The following is a 19,850-nucleotide window of genomic DNA, read 5'->3' as shown; positions in this document are numbered from 1 at the left end:
TCTGTTGGGGGTCCTCAAACCTTCCGCATCGCACCTCACATGGGCAGGCACTCCCGAATCCGATCCCTGGCGCAGGCAAAATGTCACCTGGGTACTTTGGCATTTCCAGCCTGCCAGCCTGGCAATGCCACCTGGGAACCCTGGCATGCCAGGCTGACACCCAGGAGGCACTGCCAGGGTTCCAGGCTGCCAGTGCCAAGGTGCTCAGGTAGCATCAGCAGTGCCAAGGATGCATCCCTGCCCAGATGCCAGACAACCGGGGGCCTCCGATGGTCTGGGAAATTCCCTCAAGTGCCTGGTCCTTGTTTGTGGGGACCAGTACTAATCGGCGCCTGAGGTCTCCTTGGCGAGGACGTTAGATTCCGGGAGCCGGTAGAATCTGGCAAAGGCAGAGTTAAGTGAGTTTTTAAACTCACTAACTCTGCGACTCAGGGTCCTGCCCATTGTGGGTTGGGGGGGGGGGGGGGGGGGGGGGGGCGGAGGGGGGGAAGATCCAGATCTCAAAGTCTCTCAAGATCGTGTTAGATCTCGCAAGGCACAACGACCATTGGGAATCCCAGGAGAGACCTCTCCCTGTAACTACCAGCCATATCCCAAACCAATTCCGGCGGGACGCAGCCTGTAAATCGCACCTGTAATATTTGCCATTTTCCAACCTAATGGAACCTTTCCTAAATCTCGGGAATTTCAGAAAATTAAAAGCAACGCATCAACTATCTTCCTAGCCACTTCTTTTAAGACCCAGGGATGAAGTCCATCAGGACCTAGGGACTTGTCAGCTTGCAGCTCCAACTTATTTACTCAGTACCACTTACTTGGTGATTGTAGTTTTCCCGCACTCCTCGCTCCCTTCCATTTCTTGATTTACAGTGACTTCTGGGATCTTACTTGTATCCTCTACAGTGAAGACTGATGCAAAGTATCTGTCCAATTCATCTGCCATGTCCTTACTTTATGTAGGATCAATGCTCACTCATTAACTGTTTTCCTTTTTAAATATCTATGGAATCTCTTACTATCTATTTTCATATTTCTAGCTTTTCCCCCCCCCACACAGTAATTTTTCCTTACTTTCAGTCTTTTAATTTTTCATTCTTTGGTTTTTTTATATTCTATACAATCTTCTGACCTTCCACCCATCTTTGCACAATAATTAAGATACTGAGCGGGGTTCTCCGACCCCCCGCCGGGTCAGAGAATCGCTGGGGGGAGGGGGCGTGAATCCCGCCCCCGCCGGCCGCCGAATTCTCCAGCACCGGAGATTCGGCGGGGGCGGAAATCGCGGCGCGCCGGTCGGCGGGTCCCCCCCCGGCAATTCTCCGGCCCACGATGGGCCGAAGTCCCGCTGCTTCTATGCCAGTCCCACCGGCGTAAATTGAACCAGGTCCTTTACTGGCGGGACCTGGCGGCGCGGGCAGGCTCCGGGGTCCTGGGGGGGGGGGGGCACGGGGTGATCTGGCCCCGGGGGGTGCCCCCACGGTGGCCTGGCCTGCTATTGGGGCCCACCATTCCGCGGGCGGTCCTGTGCCGTGGGGGCACTCTTTTCCTACGCGCCGACCATCATCCTCCACCATGGCCGATGCGTGGGTGAACCCCCCCCCGCGCATGCGCGGGGATGCGTCAGCAGCAGCCGCTGACACTCCCGCGCATGCGCAGACTCGCGCCTGCCGGCGGAGTCCTTTCAGCCCCGGCTGGCGTGGTGCCAAAGGCCTTCCATGCCAGCCGGTGGGGCGCTAACCACTCCGGGGCAGTCCTAGCCCTTAAAGGTGCGGGCCTAGTCCCTAAAGGTGCGGAGGATTCTGCACCTTTGGGGCGGCCCGATGCCGGAGTGGTTCACACCACTCCGTCCCGCCGGGACCCCCCGCCCCGCCGGGTAGGGGAGAATCCCGCCCACTGTCTTTAACTTTTTTAATTAACAAAGGAATGTGGGCTCCCCTTGGAATTTTTTGTTCTCATTGGAATGTATGTATGTGATTCGCTAGGCCCCTCCCACACGCTTACATTTATCTTCTACCCCCTCAAACACCTGACTCATAATTACCCTCATTAAGTGTGCCTGATGCACCATTTTCAGTTGTATGAGCCTAGGCCTTGCACCCTCTGGAAGACCTCACACCACACCCCCTCTGCCACTTCACCCCCTAGCTCCTCCTCCTATTTCACCTTAATCTCCTCCGATGAGGCCCTGTCCTCCGCCAGCATCCTCCCATGGGTATCTGAAGTTTTACCCTCTTCCAACCTGCCCAGTGACAGTACCCTCTCCACCAATGACGCTGGTGGCACAACTAAAAAACTTGAATAAACCTTCCAGACTTGCAAGTACCTGAACGCCTCCGACTGCGCGAGCCCATATTTCTCCACTATCTTCCCTAAACTCGCAAACTGCCCCTCCAGGAACAAATCCCCCATTACTGCTAATATGATCCTTAATTAAGAGAACCACCCTTCTAACCTTTCCTAGCAGCCTGTCCTTCCTAAATGTCATGTACCCATCACAGGTCCTAATCTCTGTCCTCCTATAATGGCTATCAGATCGTACTTGTTTATTTCCATTAACGCTATTAGTTCATCTGATTTGTTACAAATGCAACGTGCATTCATGTACAGAGCTTTTAGCTTTGACCTTTATTATTTTTGTAACTCTAGCATTATCAGCTGATTTAATCTTAGATTTGTATTCTGTCCCTTCCTGTCACGGTGTCTTTATCAATTTTCATATTAAGTACTTTCTCTCTTGCCTTTTCTCTTCTCTATGATTTAGCACACCTTCCCGAAGATGACCCACTTGCCCCCACTATTTATTTTGACACCCTCTCTACTTTCCTCGCTATGCAGCTCGCTGGAACAGCAGTCCCAGCACAGTTCAGGTGTGGACCCTCCCAATGATACAGCCCCAATTTCCCCAGTACTGTTGCCAGTGCCCACAAACCAGAATCCACTTTTCCCACACATTCTCTGAACCATTCATTCATCTTTCTAATCTTATGTACCCAATGCCAACCTATACATGGCTCAGGTAATTATCCAGTGATTAAAACCTTAGAGGTTCTGCCTTTTTTATTTAGTGCCTTGCTCCTCATACTCTCAATACAGAACCTCTTTCCTACTCCTATGTACATTCTTGGAACCTACAAGGCCACAATGACTGGAGCCTCCCCCTCTCACTGCAAGTTCCTCTCCATCCCTGAGCTGATGTCCCGAACCCTAGTACCAGGCAGGCAACACAGCCATCTGAACTCTTGCTCTTTGGGGCAGAGAACAGTGTCAATCCCCAACTACACTATTCCCCCTCCCTAATGTGCTGCAGTGCCTCCAGCTCAATGACTTTGATCTGAAACTTCTTATGCTGCATACACTTACTGCAGATGTATTTTCCTTTGATCACACTGGCATTCAGGAGTTCCCAAATGCTGTGTCGTGACACACCAATCCTTAATGTGTTTTAATCAATTACTTAATTGTATTATTAAATTATTTATTTTCCATTTTTATATATTTTATTAAATTTACCACCAGTTCCTGCACTATTTTAAACCATAGGAATAGAATAGAACTTGGCCACTTCCCAGATACGCAACAACTAACTTTTTTCCCTACAGTAGAGTGAGAACCAATTACTACTGGATGAAGAAGTTAGGAAAAACAAAAGGAAAACCTCCTTCCCCTCCTCACCAAACTCTTCCACTCATCAAACTCCGAGGTGTACATTCAGTTACAAACTGCACTAATTTGCCAATGCTAATCAATGCTGCCTTTTCCTTGTAGCCCGGAAAATTAAGTTTCCATTGCTCTCATTGAGCCAATTCTCTGTTATTGTCACCGTCTCATGTGGCAACTTGTTTATGCAGCACCAACTCGCCAACTTTAATTATTACACTCCAAGCATTTACACACACATACCTCCAAAACCTTCTTAGACTGCGTTGTCTGATCCCTCCCAGACATTTTGACACTCCTCTCCATTGTTTCATCCTGGTGCCTATCTTCCTGGTTAATTAATTTAAACCCCCCCCCCCCCCCCCAGTACTGTTTCTGAAAAGGCATTGGTCTCAGCTCTTCTGGGGTGCTTCCTGCCCCAGAACTGATCCACTGCCCAGGAATCTGAAGCACTGCCTCCTATTGCACTTTTCAAGTCGTGTGCTAGCTCGTCTTATGCTACTCAGCAGCAAAAATAAGGCGGCAGACTATTATTTGAATAGGTGTAAATTGAGAGAGGTGGATATTCAGCAAGACCTTGGTGTCCTTATGCATCAGTAGCCGAAAGTAAGTACGCAGGTACAGCTGGCAGTAAAGATGTCAAGCAAGGTTTGTTGGCCTTCATAGTGAGAGGATTTGTGTACAAGAATAGGAATGTTTTACTGTAATTGTATAGAGCGTTGGTGAGGCCTGGAATATTGTGTGCAGTTTTGGTGCCTTTATCTGCGGAAGGATGTTCTTGCTATGGAAGGAGTGCAGCAAAGGTTTACCAGGCTGATTCCTGGGATGGCGGGACTGTCATATGAGGAGAGACTAAGTTGGTTAGGATTATATTCATTGGAGTTTAGAAGAGTGAGAGTGGATCTCAAAGAAACTTATAAAATTCAAACAGGATTAGACAGGGTAGATTCAGAAAGAATGTTCCTGACTGGGGGAAGTTCAGAACTAGGTATTGTCCTGGAAATATTTGGTGCAATAAACAGGCAGCAGCTGTGGTTGCCTCTGTTATGGATCTCCACAATATTTGAAGATGGCTTGAAGATTTCATTGATGAAAAACCCTTCACCATCACTCCCAGCCCAGGTGACCTGGAATGCTTCAGACCTCCAACCAAGCCCAGGGGGCACCCCCTCCCCCTCCCCCCCCCCCCCTCCCTCCCAAAGCACTGTGGCAACAGCCCCAGTGCCTGGAGCTGCTTCCCCGAAATGGAAATAGCTGCTTACCTCCTCAGATCCCCTCAGCAGCCATTGCACCAGCTTCACGTTTTTAAAACGGAGTACTAAAAGACGCCTGCGGGATTTCTCGCTGGAGAGCCAGTTAATTCCCAGGAGGCCTTTGTATTCAACTTCAATCTCGCTAATGAAATGGAAATTGGGGTCAATGATAAGCACGCTATATTTGGGCGAGATCCAGAACTGGCCATAGGGAGTGGGCCAGTAAGATGGCAAACTGATTCGCGCTAGGCGGGGATTTTGATTTCAGCCTTTCCTGCTGTTTAGACGCCGGGCACAGATTTGCGCTGGGCACAAAGCGATGGTTGAATTGTACCCGGCATGACAATGGTGCACCCTGCTGGGATGGAGGGGGTGAATGTATGTGAAAGGGATGCCAATAAAACAGGCTGCATTGTCCTGGATGGTGTCGAGCTTCTCGAGTGTTGTTGCTCATCCAGGAAAGTGACGCCTATTCTACAGCACTCTTGACTTATGCATTGTCGATTGTGGACAGGCTTTGGTGAGTTACTCACTGCTGGATTTCTAGCCTCTGGTCTTCTCTTCTAGCCACAGTATTGTATGGCTAATCCAGTTCAGTTTCTGGTCAATGTTTATCCCGGGATCGTAAGAAGTCTTATAACACCAGGTTAAAGTCCAATAGGTTTGTTTGGAATCACTAGTTTTCGGAGCGCAGCTCCTTCATCAGGTGAATGCTTCTTACGGTGCCCACCCCAGTCCAACACCGGCCTCTCCACATCATGGCTTCCCCAGAATATTGACTGGGGGGGATTCAGCGACGGTAATGCCTTTGAATGTTTGGCATGAAACAAAGTTGATCTATTATTCATTTACCTGAACTTTCTGCGGTGAGGATGATAATTCTGTTTTTGTTTTTATTTTACTTACCCACCTCTGGTGCAACCAGTTATTTAAAAAATAAATCCCTGAGTGCTTGTCATAAATCACCATAATGGTGGTAGAATAATGTTAGAGAAATTACTGACCCAATTCAAATGTTCTCCAACTTAAATTGCTGACTTAAATTGGCCCCAACTCAGTAACTAAGCTTTCAAAAAGTGTATCCAGGGATATATTTGAGGGCCCAGCCTGAAGATGATAGGCCAGGGCAGCTGTAATCAAGATATTTAAGAATCATAATCCAGTTGCCAGTTACCAAATAACTGGACATTTAGCCATTTATTTCCACTGATGATAGTCACAGGGTGATTTCCAAATTGACAAAACATTGCTGGGCAAGCATTGGTGCATCCAAATCTGTTCATTACCACCTAAAGTGTAAAGTATTATAAGCAGTTGGTGCAATGGCATAATATTGCTGAGAAACCTGTTATTTGCCTGGCTGAAATAAAATCGCTGACACTGTAAACACAAATACTGAGGAAAACGCCACTTTCGACTTAATTATCACACCACTAGAAATTGCCCTATCTGGTAGTTGCCTACCATGGTTTTACAACTTTCGAGACAGGGTTAACTGAATATAATCTGACAGAACTAACCTTGTCTTCAAGGTGAAGTGAATTGCCACAGCACTCAATTAGTTACCAGGCATTACTGTATCATACAGGAAGAGTCAATATAGTGGTGAACATCGCACAAAGCTAATCAATACTCTATGACAAGCAAGATAATATGCCAATATAAGACAAAATAAAGTTAATTTAAGTCTGTTAAAAAAACAGTGATCAGGACAGCAAATTTTAATACATTTTAGAAATTATTAAATATATATGAGGTGTATTTTCATGGCTCATGGCCACATACATGAAATATGTCAACGGGGGTGAGATGATCAGGCAGAAACCCCTTTAGGATTCTCAACTGATTCAGATAACATGCACACTTTTAGAACTGACTAAAATGCTCTTTCATAAAATGTGGGAGAGCTTTATTTCAATACTTAAGCTGTTCATTTAACATGGGTATGATGCCATTTGAAATGCAAATAATACTTTACTTACCCATCTGGAGTTGGTAAAAATTCAAAGCGATGAAACTCTTTCAAGTTTTACAGCATCATTTTTTTTTACCCATCGAGTGTTTTTCTGCAATTTTTAATTTTGTTCTTTGCAGCGTGAAAAGGATTTTTTCTATTTAAAAACAAAAGCTGGATTTCTTCAACATTTTTAAACAAATGGCAATTGAAGCATTATTTCATAAGACAGGAAGACCTTAAGAGAGGAACATGTGAACAAGGTCTTAGAATACAAACTTTCATGGGAGTTCTGGGAACAAACAAAAAGCCAAGTGTAAGATTAGTGATGGTCACTAAGTCAAATTAGAACACAAAATGCTGGAAATACTCAGCAGGTCAAGCAGCATCTGTGGAGAGAATCACAGTTAAGGTTTCAGGTCATTAACCTTCATCACAACACATTTTATCCCTGTCTCCCTGTCAACCTCTCTCTCACTTCTCTCTTGCTTTCCTTAATACTTTCTCCTGCTCTCTCTGTCCATGTCTCCACGGAAGAATGAAGGCTATCAGCAAGGAAGTACAGTTGGAGGTGAGCAAGACAGGTGAAGTGACTTCCAAAAGCTTGGCAGTCACCTTATAAGCACTTTCTAGGAAGACACTTTCAAAGACTGAGGCTCCTCGACTTCTTGATCCCAATATCTGCCTCACTTATAGTCACACCCTCCTGTCCTTGAACATAGGCCAAATGAGATGACCCTAGCCTCAGTTTTGTGGCTGCCCTCTAGAACAAAGTGTCCAAGTGACTAACCCCGTCCTGATGCATTAAAATGTTCGAAGCGTGGCCTCCAGCTTAGTAACGATGAGCTAGAGTTCCTTGAGCCACAAACATAATTGCCATGACTCATACTGTTGTCCACCAGATCTCACATTTGGCAGCTGCAACACATCACATGCGCCACCCTAATCGTGTTATAATTAACTAATTAATTATTTTCTTAACTAAATTTGAATTAATGCCATAGCCATACTTACACTGACTTAAATTCCCTATTTAGATAAGGGAAAAAGAGAAAATGCTTACCGACCAATCAACCTCTTACCTTCTTTCCTGTTACATCACATTTTGATATTCTTTGGAATACTTGAACCCAAAGACTCACTTCTGCTAGCTTTTCAAATTCTTGCCGTGTCTCTCAGTTACCTTCTATTTCTGGGAAGTAATTTGTGTTTCCTACAAATATTGAAGGCTTAAAAAGTTGGGAAAAGGAGCACTTTTTGCCTCTCTGCACCTACATTCCCACATGAATCAAATTCTCAACTATTCACTCGGTCCACCTCTCACTCCAGCATAGTCTTCTCTCTGTGCATCCTCTTACGCCATGCTGTTTGAAAAACTGTCTGCTTGTAGTGAGCCTCTGATAATTCACTAGCTAGCTCAGCTTCTTCCTACAGTAATTACCACCTACTGAAGGTAAATACTTTCAGTTGATTGACAGATAACTGCCACTGTTAGCTAAGCTATTTACCTAATGAGGCACGATCAATTTGGCTGGAGATGAAGTTGAATTCAAACTGAGGCTTTATTAGTATCTGAAGTGTGGCCTCCTACAGCAACTGACAAAATGGCTGCGAGCTGAAGGCCACGCATATTTATAACCCGGCTCCTGGGCGGAGCTAGCATGAAGGGGCCCAGGTGAACCTGTAGTGCAGGTTCTACCGTACAACCCTTAATATAAGAACACAGTGGTTTAGCACATTCACCCCCTGTTAAAATTGAGTCCGGCGGGGGGGGGGGGGATAACTATATACAATTCGCAATCTTTAATATTTACAGAACGGTAAAAAAAATGTCTCTGGTCATCCGGTGGGCGGGTCAGTGCCTTGATCGTCCTCTGGGATTGACGAAGTGGAGCCGGCGATGTTGGTGCTGTCGTGGTCGAAGTTGACTCCGGGAGCGTGCCAAAATCCTCTTCATCAACGGGGGTGGGCAGGGGGAGGATGGACAGTCCTGGGGGGGGGGGGGGTGATGGGGGCCGTGGGGGAGGGGGGGTGGCGACGTGGGCGACGGAGGTGGTGCGGGGGTGGAACCTGCTGGTGCCAGGTCTCTGAGGGAGACGGTATCCTGGCGGCCGTTGGGGATCGCCCCGTAGGCGTACTGCTGGTTTGCGTGGAGCAGGTGCACCCTTTCCACCAACGGATCCGCCTTGTGGAGCCGCACATGTTTACGGAGAAGCACGGTTCCCGGAGCTGTGAGCCAAGTTGGGATGTGGACATCCTGGGGAAGGCAAAAAGACGTTCATGCGGGGGTGGAGCAAGATGGCGGTGCCCATGAAACACACGTGTTGTGCGGGGGAGAAGATGGCGGCGTCCATTGCTCGCACATGGCCTGGGGAGGAGGGGAGGATAGCGGCGCCCATTATCCGTGACCGGGCGGGGTGGGGGCGACCGCTGCTGCTGAGCGGGCCTGGCACACCGCTGCGTAGTGGCCCTTCTTCCCGCAGGCCTTGCGAAGGGCAGCGCGGGCCAGGCAGCATTGGCGGGGGTGTCTTTGTGGGCCGCAAAAATAGCATCAGGGCCCCCAGGAGATCACTGGCTGGCGCGTTGCGCAGGCGTACTGGGTGGGTAGCGCCCCCGCTGGGGCGGCTGCCGTGGGGCCCATGAAGTGTAGGAGGAGTGGGCCACACGGTTGGGGGCGTAGGACTGTACATTGCGCAGGGCGACCATCATGGAAAGCGCTAGTGTTTTAGTCTCTGCGAGGTCTTCTAGGAGCCGCTGCCTGATAACATCGGACCCAATCCAATCCCAGTTACAAAAGCGTCCCTCATAAGGACATCTGAGTGCTTCTTAGCTGTAATATCCTGGCAGTCACAGTCCCCAACTAGTGGGATCAGGGCACTCCAGAAGTCCTCGATTGACTCACCAGGTAGTTGAGTACGCGTTGCGAGCGCGTGTCTGGCGAAGAGCGTGTTTGTCTTCTGCTCATAATTTTCTTTGAGTCGAGTCATAGCATCAGCGTAATTGGGTGCATCCTGGATCAGCGGGAAGATTTTAGAGCTGAGTCTGGAGTACAAGATTTGAATCTTCTGAGCCTCTAGAACAGGGGTCGGCGCCGCGTTGATATACACTTCAAAACAAGCTAGCCAGTGCTGGAAGTCCTTTCCGGTGTCGCTTGCGTGTGGATCCAGCTGCAGTCGATCTGGTTTAATCCGGAGGTCCATCTTCTGAATCGGATACTAATAAATTGAGGCACGATCAATTTGGCTGGAGACGAAGTTGAATTCAAACTGAGGCTTTATTAGTTTCTGATGTGTGGCCTCCTACAGCAGCTGATGAAATGGCTGCGAGCTGAAGGCCACGCATATTTATAACCCGGATCCTGGGTGGAGCTAGCATGCAGGGGCCCAGGTGAACCTGTAGGGCAGGTTCTACCGTACAACCCTTAATATAAGAACACAGTGGTTTACCACACCTAACTTAAAGGTTTGAAGTTCTACGTCAGAGCCTGACTATTAACCTAAATTTAATTTTGAGTAAAACCTACCACTTGAACCAAATTCCCAACCACATACTTGGTCTACAGCTCACTCTGGCATAGCCTCCTCTCTGTGAATCCCCGATGTATGATTCACCATATGCTACATATCCCAAAGTAGAAAGGATCCTGACAAATATGTAGCCCTATGGGCATCAGATACTATCATGTCTCCTGCCTTACTTTCTTCACTTGCGCATTGTGGTACTGTCATCTCCAGTTCGCTGCAATATTTCGGTAACGTACAAATTTGTGCCAGTGCTTTCAAACAATGATGAGAGTTGCAAGGTGTATGTCTGTTCGGCACCACTATTGGTTATGACAAACTAATCTTTCAGGTCTATTCCAAATGTTAGAATGTGATGCCACGTCACACCTTCAAACCGAGCTTTTATGCATTATGGTATTGTGGCCATGTATATGTTTGTTTGCACGAGTGAGTAAAAAAGGAATAAGAAATAAGAGTGTGGGAGTCACCACTGTTTGTATATAGTGCGTATATGAGAAGTAATACGGTAAGGCTCCTATACTACAGGTACGGGGGTAGATCCCTGCCTGCTGGCTCCGCCCAGTAGGCAGAGTATAAATGTGTGTGCTCACCGAGCTGTAGCCATTTCGGCAGCAGCTGCAGGAGGCAACACATCGCTGCTTAATAAAGCCTCGATTACTCTCTACTCTCGTCTCGTCGTAATTAATAGTGCATCAATTTATTAAGCAGAGATTTTACAGCGATGGACCTACGCATCGAGCCAGATCGCCTGCAGCTACACCCTCAAGCAGACAACGCCACGTCAGCCTTCGACCACTGGCTAGCTTGCTTTGAAGCCTACATCGGATCAGCGACAGAACAACCCTCAGAAGCACAGAAACTCCAGATCCTGTGTACACGGTTGCGCTCCAATATTTTTCCACTTATCCGGGACGTGCCCAATTGCACTGAGGCCATGGCGCTTCTGAAAAAGAACTATACCCGGCCGATCAACAAACTCTACGCCAGGCACCTCCTGTCCACGCGGCAACAACTCCCCTTTGAGTCATTGGAAGATTTCTGGCGTGCCCTGCACGCCCTAGCGAGGAACTGCGATTGCCAGGCAGTTTCGGCCGTTGAACATACCAAACCCCTAATCAGGGACGCTTTCGTTACGGGCATTGGATCGGCGTACATCCGCCAGCGCCTCTTAGAAGGGGGTACACTCGACCTCGCGGTGACCCAGAAACTCACAACCTCACCAACGGTCGCCTCCCGGAATGTACAAGCGTACACCCCCGACCGCAGGGCGCCCTCCTCCTGGACATCGTGGACCCCACCAGCGACCGCCCCCAGCCAACCCCAAGCCTGCGCTGCGCGACAGCCAGCCAACCCCGGGGAGCCCAACTGCTATTTCTGCAGGCAGACAAAGCACCCCCGGCATCGCTGCCCGGCGTGGAGCGCACTCTGCAAGGCCTGCGGGAAGAAGGGACATTGCACAGCGCCGTGCCAGGCCCGGTCGATCGCCGCTGTAACCAGACCCATTGTTCCTGCACCCCCCATGTGCGACCCGTGGGTGATGCCATTTTCATCCCCGCAACCCACGTGCGGCCCGTGGGCGCCGCCATCTTCCTCGTATCAGACCTCGTGCGGCCCGTGGGCGCCGCCGTCTTTAACGCCGCCATCTTCGGCGCCAATTTGGACGGCGCCTCAGGACCCCTGCTCGCCGGGCACCTCATCGGGCTCCTAATCACCCGCAACCGCCGTTGACCAGCCCGGGGCCCACCAACACCAGCCGCAGCTCGCCTCCATCACGCTCGACCAGTCCCAGTCACACAATCTCGCAACCGCGACAACGACGGTGAAAGTTGATGGCCACAGGACACCTTGCCTCTCAACTCCGGGAGCACGGAGAGCTTCATCCACCCCGATACGGTAAGGCGCTGCTCCCTCGTGGTACACCCCATTACCCAACGAATCTCCCTGGCCTCCGGATCCCCTCCGTGGAGATCCGGGGGTACTGCGCCGTCACACTCACCGTCCAGGGCGTAGAGTTCAGCAACTTCCGGCTCTACGTCCTCCCCAACCTCTGCGCTGCCTTGCTACTCGGCCTGGACTTCCAGTGCAACCTCCAAAGTCTAACTCTGAAACCCCTACCACCCCTTACTGTATGCGGCCTCACGACCCTTAAGGTCGACCCACCTCCCCTGTTTGCAAACCTCACCCCGGATTGCAAACCCGTCGTAACCAGGAGCAGATGGTACAGTGCCCAGGACAGGACCTTCATCAGGTCAGAGATCCAGCGGCTACTGCGGTAAGGCATAATCAAGGCCAGCAGCAGCCCCTGGAGAGCCCAAGTGGTAGTTGTAAAGACTGGGGATAAACACAGGATGGTCATTGACGACAGTCAGACCATCAATCGGTACACACAGCTTGACACATATCCCCTCCCATGCATATCTGATATGGTCAATCAGATTGCACAGTATCAGGTCTTCTCTACAGTGGACCTGAAATCTGCCTACCACCAGCTCCCCATCCGCAAGGCGGACCGCCAATACATTGCGTTCGAAGCAGACGCCAGCCTTTACCACTGCCTTAGGGTTCCCTTCGGCGTCACTAATGGGGTCTCAGTCTTCCAATGTGAGATGGACCGATTGGTTGACAGGCTGCGGGCCACCTTCCCGCACCTAGATAATGTCACCATCTGCGGCCATGACCAGCAGGATCACGACGCTAACCTTTTCAAATTTCTCCACACCGCCAAACTCCTGAACATTACGTGTAACAAGGAGAAGTGTGTGTTCCGCACCAACCGCTTAGCCATCCTTGGCTATGTGGTGCAAAATGGAGTTCTAGGGCCCGACCCCGACCGCATGCGCCCCCTCATGGAACTCCCCCACCCCCAGTGCCCCAAGGCCCTAAACGATGCCTGGGGTTCTTCTCATACTACCGCCCAGTGGGTCCCTAACTGTGCAGACAAGGCCCGCCCACTCATTCACTCCACAGTTTTCTCCCTGACGGCTGAGGCTCACCAGGCCTTCAACCGTATTAAGGCCGACATCGCCAAGGCCGCGATACACGCGGTCGACGAGACCCTCCCCTTTCAAGTCAAGAGCGATGCATCAGACGTCGCTCTGGCCGCCACCCTCAACCAGGCAGGCAGACCCATGGCATTCTTTTCCCGCACCCTCCACGCCTCCGAAATGCGGCACTCCTCCGTCGTAAAGGAGGCCCAAGCCATCGCAGAAGCTGTGCGGCATTGGAGGCATATCCTGGCTGGCAGGAGATTCATCCTCCTCACTGACCAACGGTCGGTTGCCTTCATGTTCAATAACACACAGTGGGACAAGATCAAAAATTATAAAATCTTGAGGTGGAGGATCGAGCTCTCCACCTACAATTACGAGATTTTGTATCGCCCCGGTAAGCTCAACGAGCCGCCCGATGCCCTATCCCGAGGTACATGTGCCAACGCATAAGTGGACCGACTCCGGGCCCTACACAATGGTCTCTGTCACCCAGGGGTCACCCGGTTCTTTCACTTCATAAAGGCCCGCAACCTGCCCTACTCCATTGCGGATGTCAGGGCGGTCACAAAGATTGTCAGGTCTGCGCAAACTGCACTTCTACCGGCCAGACCGAGCGCAACCTGGTGAAGGCCTACCGTCCCTTTGAACGCCTCAGCATGGATTTCAAAGGGCCCCTCCCCTCCTCTGACCGAAACACGTACTTCCTTAACGTGGTTGATGAATACTGCAGATTCCCCTTCGCCATCCCATGCCCCGATATGGCGTCTGCCGCGGTCATCAAAGCCCTCAATAGCATCCTCACTCTGATCGGTTTCCCCGCTTACGTCCACAGCGTCCTTTATGAGTGATGAGCTGCGTCAATTCCTGCTCAGCAAGGGCATTGCCTCGAGCAGGACGACCAGCTACAACCCCCGGGGAAATGGGCAGGTAGAGAGGGAGAACGGGACGGACTGGAAGGCCGTTCAGCTGGCCCTACAGTCTAAATATCTCCCAGTCTCCCGCTGGCAGGAGGTCCTCCCCGAAGTGTTCCACTCCATCCGATCGCTACTTTGCACTGCGACTAATGCAACCCCCCATAAATGCCTCCTTGCCTTCCCTAGGAAGTCCACCTCTGGGATTTCGCTCCCAATGTGGCTGGCAGCTCCAGGACCCGTTCTCCTCCGCAAGCACGTGCGGCTCCACAAGGCGGACCCGTTGGTCGAGAGGGTGCAGCTACTCCATGCAAACCCGCAGTTCGCCTATGTGGCATACTCTGACGGCCGCCAAGACACAGTCTCCCTCAGGGACCTGGCACCAGATGGTTCCCCCCCCCCAATTGCCCCAGCGCCACCCATCCTCCCTCCAGCGCACCTCACCACAGCCCCCGCTCCAAGACGATCCGTCCTCCCCTTGGTCCCGCCCGGGGATGAAGATGAGGACTACGCGCTCCCGGAATCACTAGCGACCAAACCGGCGCTTGCATCACCACTGGGACTGCGGCGCTCACAATGGAGGATCAAGGCCCCCGACCGGCTAAATTTGTAAACTTTCCTAAAACTGTACACTTCAAAAATGCTCACATACATGTAAATAGTTTTCCACCACCCCAGCTGGACTCTTTTTTAACAGGGGGTGAATGTGGTAGTCACCACTGTTTGTATATATTACGTATATGAGAAGTAATACGGTAAGGCTCCTGTACTACAGGTACGTGGGTAGATCCCTGCCTGCTGGCTCCGCCCAGTAGGCAGAGTATAAATGTGTGTGCTCACCGAGCTGCAGCCATTTCGGCAGCAGCTGCAGGAGGCAACGCATCTCTGCTTAATAAAGCCTCGATTACTCTCTACTCTCATCTCGTCGTAATTAATAGTGCATCAAAGAGCAAGACCAATATTCGCCCTTAGCTTGTAGGAGGTCTGCAGGCTCAGCCTATCTCATGTGATAGTAAGTGACCATGCATCATGCGGTTAGAATGACTTGAAATGATTTGAAAGAAATCTATTTTCCACTGAGCCAAGAGCTTATGGGTTTGAGGCCCATTATAAATATGAGGATATAATCTGGGCCAATACTTCAGTGCACTGAAGTATTGTGGTTGTGTTGCATTATTGGAAATGCTGCATTTTAAATGAGAAGTCCCATTTGCATGTTCGGTTGGACACAAAAGATCATAGGGCACTCTTTCAAAGGAGAGAATAAATGATTGTGCCTTGGCCAACGTACATCCTTCAACCAACAGGGTCAGGTTAACTGTTCATTTATCTCAATGCAGTGTCCAAATTGACTACCAAAGTTTTCTACAAGAGTGACTGTATTTCAATAAGTAATTCAGTAGCTGTGAAATGCTTTGGGATGTAACAGCAGCACATTCATTTCACCAGACTTCAAGCATGGGGTTTGGATGCTGCAGTGCCCACACTGTCACACACTTTTATTTATTCGTTCATGGGATGTGGGTGTCACTAGCTAGACCAGCATTTATTGTCCATCCCTAACTCCACTGGAGAAGGTGACGGTGAGCCATCATCCTGAACCGCTGCAGTCCCTGTGTTGCAGGAGCACCCACAGTGCATGTGTCCATGTTTGTTTTGCCATCCACATGATTTTATTTGCCCTATACAGCCTTTGGAAAGACTGGAAATGTATTTCAAAGTTTCTACAGCATTCAAAATGACTGAAAAAATATATGTTCTTATGTGTGGCCATTTACTTTTAATTAGTCACATCCCTTTAAATTCTGTCATATAGGCCTTTTCTTCTGACCCCTGGGTGAGCTCACACCTATAGGCTCAATCCAGATACCTTTCCTTGCTAATCAAATGAGGGGCGTCCCTAAATATTACATCAGGGTTAGCTCTTTCCAAATCAGGTGAGCGTAATACCTTTCAGGTTTCATATATTTATGGCCAGCCCAAACCTTCTAATGGACAGCTTGTACTTTATTACTATCTGCTTGCAGCTAGGATTCTGCTTATGTATTTAGCACTGACTAAAGGATTAGCCAATTGATCCATTCATCCAAATATTTTCTTCATTGAAAAATAGTTTAATTTGACCTGTTCAATCTGCATTAACAATTATATTTGTTTTCTCAGTGTTGACCTTATATATACTCTTTCTTTTTCTCCTGTGAGCAGTATTAGATTTCGGCTTTTGACAGAGTTGAGGTTAATTAAATATTAATGCTGCACCTTCTTGTAATATAATTTTAGTCTGACTTTATCCATTCCTTGATCGTTTATAAAGAAACATTGCCTGCTCCATGGCAATTGTTTCTCATTCAGTCTCAAGAGACCCGATACACTGTTGTGTTTGTATGAATTGTCCTTGTACAGCTCTTCATTGTTGTAATTGAGACTTGTGTGCATGGCCTCCACTCTGTTGTGTAAAAGCTTAAATTCGATTATTACCCAGTTTGCGCTGGAGAATCAGTACGTGTTCGCTTTTTAGTTCAGCAGCACACCTTTGTTTTTCCATTATTCTCATGGACCACTACAGGTACTTAAACTACTCCTATTTGGCAATTCAATTTTACTTTTCTTCATGCAGCTTGCTGAATGTGTTCAATAATTAACTTCTGAGTGTAAAGGAGAAAAACAAGCATTCTCATGTGACAGTGTTGATCATCGGTGGTGGCAAGAGTGGATTTTCCACGCTTCTCTGCACAGATTTTTCTTGAATAACCTTGCCCCAAAGACACTGCATGAACAGTTTTATAATACAGTATAACCAAAGTTGCTACTGTGAACAAAGCTTTGACATTTCAGGCTACACTAGTGAGCAACTACTGTAGATAATGTTTGATCTGTCATAGTACTTATTTGCACAGTCAAATAGATCAATATTTAATTCTACTTTGAATGCATTTAACATCTCCTTTTATCCTATAACAGGTGAGCTGCCAAATGCAGTAAATGTATCTCTGCCTTCTTTAACTCCCTATGTTATGTAATGATATATCTGAAATAAAAAAACCTGAACATATGTTGCCTTTCATATGATTGCTGAATTTGAGGAGCTAACTTGCCTTGTACAGTAGTATTTGGACTTATTACAAGCACAACTCTGATGGCTTTCTCTGCCAGCATTTATCCTCAAGGCTTATAAATGTTTTAAACATTTCTTTTCCAGATGGATCCTGTGCAGAAAGCAGTCATTAACCACACTTTTGGAGTTTCGGTTCCTCCAAAAAAGAAGCAAATGATTTCATGCAATGTCTGCCAGCTACGATTTAATTCAGAGGTGAGTACAGTCTGCATTTAGCGTTAAATAATTATTTCTGTTCTTTTTTTTTAAGTGCCTCAGCCACAGTTCTATTGATATGTTTATGCAGAGCTCATTTCTAGAAATTATCTGACACATACTGCATGTTGTGTTAATTTCTCAAGTACTCCACTGATGGTTAGCATACATGGTACATTTTACACTTTTGGAGCAGTTGAGTAGAAAGGTGCTCAGTGCAGCATATACCAGTTTGAGGGCTGCTGTCACACTGATCTATGGTATTGATTCCCTTGGTATTGATTACAGTACCTTGGTAACTTACCCAGGTATTGGAGCTCTTCAAGGTGAGTGTTAATAATGCATTGGGCTTAAATTATATCCCTTTGTAATAGGATACTGCAGCAATATTTTTGTGCAATTGAAAATGTTGAAATATCAGCTTAAAGAATATGCCCTGCTTCGAAATTGGTATTCTCAGAGTGCTATCATTAAGCAAATAGTAAATTATAAATGTACAACTAATATTGTCATGAATGTTCTGGCCACCCTGAGAAATTAGCTGTAAGTACAATGCTGGTGCATTCTCAACAGTAAATCTGGAATACCTTTAGTATTTCTAAATGGTCATGAAATAATTTGTGCTTTATTTAGGAAAGCAGCAGTGATAATGCCAGAATTTTTGACTTATCCTTAATTGTTTAAAACTACAATAAGAAATATAAAGGTACAAAGTATTCATTTAAAAAAGGTATGCTATATGTCCTCAGCATGCCAGTGGGATGTCTATAAATAAATGTAGACCATTGCTGTCTAGTGTATTGAATCTAAGCAGCAGAATTCATTTCTGACTTAATGGGTACTGCTATGAAGGCACAAGGGAATGTATCATTATAGCAAAGGCTGTCATGCAGTGCAATCGTTAGATCCTCTTCTGTTTCAGATCTAAGCATGTCATTACTAGGGATGGTAAAAGAAAAGACAATTAGGTCATATTTTGAACAATACCTTGTTCAGCTGGTCCCATGGGTTGGTGACATGAGTACATATTTTGGATAAAAATTTAGTGCAATTCACTGCAGAATGTTTTTTTAGGGAAACATGGAGTACTAAGTAGCTGTCATAGACTATTGTCCTTAACCATCCCAGTGTGGTTTTAATTTTTTTTTCTTTGTAAGATCAGCTTTACAATGTTTCAAGATACTGAGTGGAATTTTTCATTCTCTGCACTGAGTGCTGGCTGAGACGAGAATACCAGTGTGCAGCTCACAAGCTGCACAGCTGGACGTTTCTCTCCAGTTAATCCAGCACTCTGTGCAGAAATAAGTCTGCGGTGTGGCCCGTGCCGCCACGTTGAACCCCCCATACAGGAATCGCCCACATGCACACAGAGACCGTCCCGGACACAGGGATCATCCCCCCCCCCCCATGCACAGGGCCCTTCCCCCACAGGCACAAGGGTTAACCATTAACGTGAGCTTCCCAGAGGGGCCTCCCCTCGGCACAGCAGTAGTACCAGTGGCCAGTGCCAGGGAGAAGTGCCAAAGGGAAGGGCCAGAGAATGGCGCCAGGGGGAAATCCCAAGGTACTGTCTAGGTATGTCCTTTCCCCCGGGGTGGCTTTACTTAGTTGTGTACCCCCGGCAGGTTCCCTTCGCCTAGTTCCTGTTTTTAGAAAACAATTGTAAATCTCGTTCACGTGGTGCTGGCGAGATTCTCGTGATATTTTGTGTCCACGCTACCGTTTGCATTCAGGGCGAATGCGGGTGCAAAATTATGGCAATTGTATCAGGTTTCTGTAAATTGCTATTTATTCTGCATTTGTACAGTTGAGAGACAATAGTTGCCGATGGACTAAAAACGGTTCAGGAAGGAAAAACAAAGGCATTTAATACATTCACACAAAAATGCTTTTTGATTATTAAAAAAATGGGTTTACTTAAAAGAGAAACCTGGAAGTTTGTACTAATGTGATGTGAGTGAATGTGCAGATATGGGTGTTGGGCAGGATGGCATCTCTGCCCCATTTGCCACATGCCAGTCGTTTTGCTATAGTTGGGGATGGATGCTTATAGTGCTGACCTCAGTCCTTATGCTACTTAAAGAGATGAGACTGGATACGCCTTTTACTAGAATTAATATCAGTTGCACCAAATGGAATCATAGAATTTACAGTGCAGAAGAAGACCATTCGATCCATCAAGTCTACACCGGCCCTTGGAAAGACAACCTGACTTAAGCCCATGCCTCCACTCTATCCCCGTAACCCAGTA

At 47.9% G+C, this 19,850-nt stretch overlaps 1 protein-coding gene across 9 annotated transcripts in view; it reads left to right on the top strand.

Moving 5' to 3' along the window:
• znf385b (zinc finger protein 385B) overlaps positions 1-19,850 on the top strand; it is an 881,089-nt gene that overhangs the window by 765,205 nt on the left and 96,034 nt on the right. For 7 of the 9 annotated variants that reach the window (XM_072477374.1, XM_072477367.1, XM_072477383.1 and 4 more), the window contains one exon: positions 17,489-17,599. In XM_072477374.1, the coding sequence (XP_072333475.1) occupies positions 17,489-17,599 (111 nt within the window). Of the gene's footprint in view, positions 1-16,844; positions 16,856-17,225; positions 17,251-17,488; positions 17,600-19,850 lie in introns of those variants that run through there. The other 2 variants (XM_072477431.1, XM_072477440.1) reach the window with 2 other exon arrangements.

Source organism: Scyliorhinus torazame, chromosome 2 (genome assembly GCF_047496885.1).
Source record: "Scyliorhinus torazame isolate Kashiwa2021f chromosome 2, sScyTor2.1, whole genome shotgun sequence".
Lineage (NCBI taxonomy): Eukaryota > Metazoa > Chordata > Chondrichthyes > Carcharhiniformes > Scyliorhinidae > Scyliorhinus > Scyliorhinus torazame.
This window is presented reverse-complemented; position numbering and strand designations above follow the sequence as displayed.